General features: G+C 33.0%; 1 protein-coding gene across 1 annotated transcript; it reads left to right on the top strand.

The window, feature by feature from the left end:
* Positions 1-369: 369 nt before the first annotated feature.
* Positions 370-3,159, top strand: LOC106471242 (L-serine dehydratase/L-threonine deaminase-like). The gene is made up of 3 exons (XM_013931833.2): positions 370-595; positions 1,718-1,842; positions 2,803-3,159. The coding sequence occupies exons 1-3, from the start codon at positions 384-386 to the stop codon at positions 2,985-2,987; spliced, it is 522 nt and encodes a 173-aa protein (XP_013787287.2). The 5' UTR covers positions 370-383; the 3' UTR covers positions 2,988-3,159.
* The last annotated feature ends 1,934 nt before the right edge of the window (positions 3,160-5,093 follow it).

Raw genomic sequence — 5,093 nt, 5'->3', positions numbered from 1 at the left:
TATTTAGTGACACTATGGCTTTAGTCCAACCTCAGACATTGAACACGGTCAGGACAATGCCTGTTGAGTGAACTTCAGTCTTGAAGTATTTCTCAACCTGATGCTTGACCAACAGCCATTTGTTATTTATAGTTTACTAAGATGAGAAATAGTTGTCTTAAATTCATATAAAAAACTCTTAGATAAAATCTGATATTATAGAAAGAATCAAAGGTACCATAAACAACTTAAGAAAAATGAGTATTCAAATTCAGTAAGTTATAAAATAATTTTACCCACAAATAACAGACAAATATTTAGCACAATTCCATATTACAGGAGTATGATAACAAAGTGAATAATTAAAAAAAATCTTACTTATACTTAGGGATGGCCACTCCACAATGATAGAGGAGTTGCACAGCCAATTGACAGTTTGCCCAAGTGCGATAGTTTGCAGTGTTGGTGGTGGTGGCTTGCTTTGTGGAATTCTTACTGGCTTAGCCAAAGTAGGCTGGCAAGATGTTCCAGTTGTTGCCATGGAAACAAAAGGTGCAGAAAGCTTTAATAAATCTGTTAAAGCAGGACACATTGTACGCCTTCCTGAAATAACCAGGTAGTACTAGTTTAAATTAATTAACAGGCGTGTTTGTTAAGAGAGTGTAACTTTTTCACTACTGTTGTTAACAATTCCCATATAAACCAGTAGATTCTCTGATATAAACAGGTTTTATCAATTATTAAAAGATGTTTTAAATGCCTTTTATATATAAAAATCATTTAAATAACACCCTGTCAATGAAATCTCACAAGTCTCATAAGTAAAAGGGTGTAGTCGTTTTCTGAAATGCTCAGTTTATTGTTGGTTTTTCTTATTGTATTCCTTTGCATTTTTTATTGCTATCGATACTAATACTGTCAACAAGCATATCAGAGATCAGAGAAGTGTAAAAGTATTATTTTCTGATGAATAGCCTATTGTAGGTACTAACTAAAAAAGGACCTAAGGTAAAATTATTATAAACATAGAAAAGGATTATACTCGATTTCGTTTTGTTTCTTTTTCAAACTACCCAGCTGAAAAGAACACTAATCCCTGATGCATGGTCAGGGTTACTGCAGGTGTATATTGTTCTATATGTGTCCAATATACATAACTAAGTTGTTAATTCTTTTATCATGACATCTTCATACTAGACATAGGCATAAATAGACACTAAAGAAAGTTTGCTTTTCATTTCATTGATAATGTGCTTCTCCAAAAAGTTTGATTCCAAACAAAGCTAAAAATCTAGTTTTTAATGTGTGCAGTTGTGACCTCAGTTCAGTCCTGTTGCTGTTGCTATGATATACACACACAGATGCTGGCCAGCTTGAAGAAGGGCACAGATTGTACTAGTTGTCTTTACATTATCAACAAATTGTAAGCTTTATTTCAAAATCAAACAACTGAGTCAATCTCTTTTTGTTGAGTTTCACTGAAATCAAACTGTAGATAGAGCTCTTAAATGTTTGTTAATGAGGCAGTTGACTTACTTAACTGTTTGCCAAGTGTCAAGTATTGTATGGCAATGTAATGTGCTATGAAATATTTTATTAAAAGACATATCTCTATAAGGAAAGAGAAAGTAGAAATTGTTATTTATCAATGCTGTTATCTGGTTGTATATAATTACAAATCATAGTATTTCCTTTTATTCAATAGTAAATGTTGTTTCGTTTGATTTGATTATTGTAGCATTGCAAAATGTTTGGGTTCTGTGGTTGTAAGCCAACAACTGATGGATTATCTCCCAACACGTCCCATCTTTTCTGAAGTAGTGGAAGATCGTGAAGCTGTACTTGCGTGTTTAAAATTTGCAGGTATTATTTTATTTCTCACAGTATTAGTTTTTGTTTTTTCAACTATTTTTGATAAGAATATTTATTATATGAACAATATAAGAGACCAAGAAAGATTGTTTGTTTGTTTGTAATTAAGCACAAAGCTACACAATGGGCTATCTGTGCTCTGCCCACCACGGGTATTGACACCCGGATTCTAGCATTGTAAGTTTGCAGGCATACCGCTGTGGCACTGGGGGGCGACCAAGAAAGAAAATACCAAAAGAGTAAAAAGTGCTTAATTATCTTCAGTTTTCAGAAAGTATCACCATGAAACATTTATTATATATATGAAGTTTTCCTTGTAAATATGCTTCCAGTGGCTCAGCCAGAAGATTCAAAACTTATAATTCTAAAATTCAGGGGGTTCGATACCTGCAATGGCCATGGCAGAGACAGCCCATCATACAGCTTTGTGCTTAAACCAGTGTTGTCCCAACTGTGGGGTGTGCCCCCTAGGGGAGCACAGTCTTTTGGCAGAAGAGCCCAAAAATAACAATGGAAGAAACTGAAGAGTTGGAAATGACGATAACCTAACAGAACTAACACTTTGCTATCAAAGTTTTTTTATCTCACATTTACTCACTCCTTTCAAGAATTTTTTTCATTTTAAAAAGAGTATTAAAAACAGCTAAAGAAAATGTTGATTTCACTGCTATCACTTGCAAGAATGATTTTAGCGTGATGGGGGCACAATGGAAACTGTGCTGAGTTAGGGGTGCTGCTATTTAAAGTTTGGAAAACACTCACATAAACAAAACAAACACAGTGAATTTATTGAACTGGCTTGGAGAGTATGTTTTCTGTACATTTGCTTAAACTTATTAAGAAAGTATTTAGTTTTGCAAATTTGTCATTTATAATCAAAACATAAATTGTTCACATTGGTATCATAATTTAAATATTTTTTTTGACATGTGAAACCATATTTTTTTGTAGATGATCACCGAATGCTTGTTCAACCTGCTTGTGGTGCTACTCTTGCTGCTCTGTACAGTGAGACCCTCAGCCACTTGATTCAAAACGAGGATATTAAAGGTGATGGCCCAGTTGTAGTCATTGTCTGTGGTGGATGTGATGTTACTCTCAATATCTGCGAAAAATGGAAGCAGATTGTAAAGTAATATTCATTTACTCTGACCAAAAAGTCCAATCTCTCCAAGCATCATCTAATCTACTGTTTGAAATATGTGTATTTGATAAATGATTCAATTATGTTTGACTTTTACAGTGTTGATTAACCTGAATATATATAATGTTATCGTTTTGTATGCATTTCATTGTAAAAACTTTAAAAAGCAGAGTAAGATTTGTTTAAAGAAATTTTCAAAGTGCTATTCATATAAAATAAACTGAGCTGTTCCGAGTATTTACAAATTACAAAACAAACTAGCATGTATATTTTTATTATCAGAAAACTGATAATAAAATTTGTAATGTGTTTTTTCATTGGTAAGTTCTACATAAAGCTACATATTTTTATCAACTGGTATGTAGCATCATTTTTACAATAGACCAATTATTGCCGAAGAGATATTTCAAACTACAATTTCTCCTTTAAGAAGTTTTAGAAGTATGGAATCTCATCCAACCATAAATGAAAACTTAATGTTTCTATATAGTGCATAATTTTATCCCACTCATGCTAATTCAAGAGGATATGTTTATTGTTATTGGAATATCTAGGAAGGCCTATAGGTTTAAACATGTATATATAGTGAAGATTAATTACATTTCACAAGAACGTTTCTGCAGATCCCTGATACCCTAAGAACAGCTTCCTCTTTTAACATATTACTTATTCTGATATCCATGATTATATACCATTGTCCAACATAGCAATTTCCATTGAAACAAGCTCTTGTGAAAGATATCAAGTTTAAACTTAAACCACATATCTTGATGAAGTTTCCACTGTATATGAATTTCAGTTTCTAATATGACATTTAAACAGATAAAATGCAGAAAAATCCATTTGAGTTGCATTAGTTTCTTCAACCATCTTTCTTTTGAGAACAGGCATTGATTTTGACGTGTGGCTGGAAGTTTGTGAATATTTGGTTTTTGAAACTTCATTAAGTTGAAATTTATGAGATGCGAGTAGCTTTTTGAATCAAAGATTCTCTTGCTTAACCATAGCCCTCATTTTGCAGATGAAGGTATTGCTTAAGATTCCTTTGGGTTTGTTGTGACACAGAGCTAGGCAATTACTGGAAGTTGATGATCAATTAATTAATGGCCCCATCAGTTGATTACATTTGATCAATATTAGTACAAAATTCCTCACCCTGTGGTATACACAAGTCAAAAAATATTGGTGGCAGGTGCTGCTAGGCAGTTGCCTTTCTTATACTCAGCAGTTAAAAATGACTAATTTTGATTAGTTGATTATTTTCATGACAATCAATGTAAACAGATTGTCAGAATTTAAGATATATATTCTTCTTTTTTGCCAATTGTCAAAATAAAAGGTTTTTACTTATATTTCTTAATAGTGTAAATATATATTATGTTGTTGTTGGGATTAGGATTCTTTTACAGTGGGTGTCTGTGACTTGTTAGTGATAAATTCAACGATAAATAAACAGCATGTACTTCACTTGTTTTCAAAATAATATATATATATATTCGGAACAAGTTAAACATATGTACAACAAATTATTCACACTATAGAGATTATAATTTATAGACATATCATAAACACTATAATATATATGTAGTTCTCTTCTTGTCAAAAGTCCACTTAGGCCTATTCTGTATTTAATTACTTTAGAATTGCAGTCGACAAGCCAAACTATGTTCTCTATTACTATTGCACTAGTAGTAGTATTAATAATAGTAATAGTTTTCTCTGGGAGGTATACAGAGGAGCCTGATGTGTAACGGACTAACGGATGAGCAACCAGTAGCAATTAATTGCTCTGCTGCCCTGAACCAGGAATCAAACACTCAAATGATATTTGGAGATCTGAGAGTACCTACAATGGTTTGCACACAATGTCACGGATATCTTGGTCAGGTGATTGCCCTCAAGTTGTAAGGGACAGATTCTGACCACAATCATGGTTTCTCATGAAGAAAGTGAAGCAAATCACCTACCAAAATTCAAGGGTCTAGCAAAGAAGGACTTAGACCATTTCCTGAATCACCTACCAACATTCAAGGGTCTAGCAAAGAAGGACTTAGACCATTTCCTGAATCACCTACCAACATTCAAGGGTCTAGCAAAG

Source organism: Limulus polyphemus, unplaced genomic scaffold (assembly GCF_000517525.1).
Source record: "Limulus polyphemus unplaced genomic scaffold, Limulus_polyphemus-2.1.2 Scaffold4490, whole genome shotgun sequence".
NCBI classification, from domain to species: Eukaryota; Metazoa; Arthropoda; class Merostomata; order Xiphosura; family Limulidae; genus Limulus; species Limulus polyphemus.
Note: the sequence above shows the minus strand (reverse complement) of the source record. Positions and strands in the feature narration are given on the sequence as shown.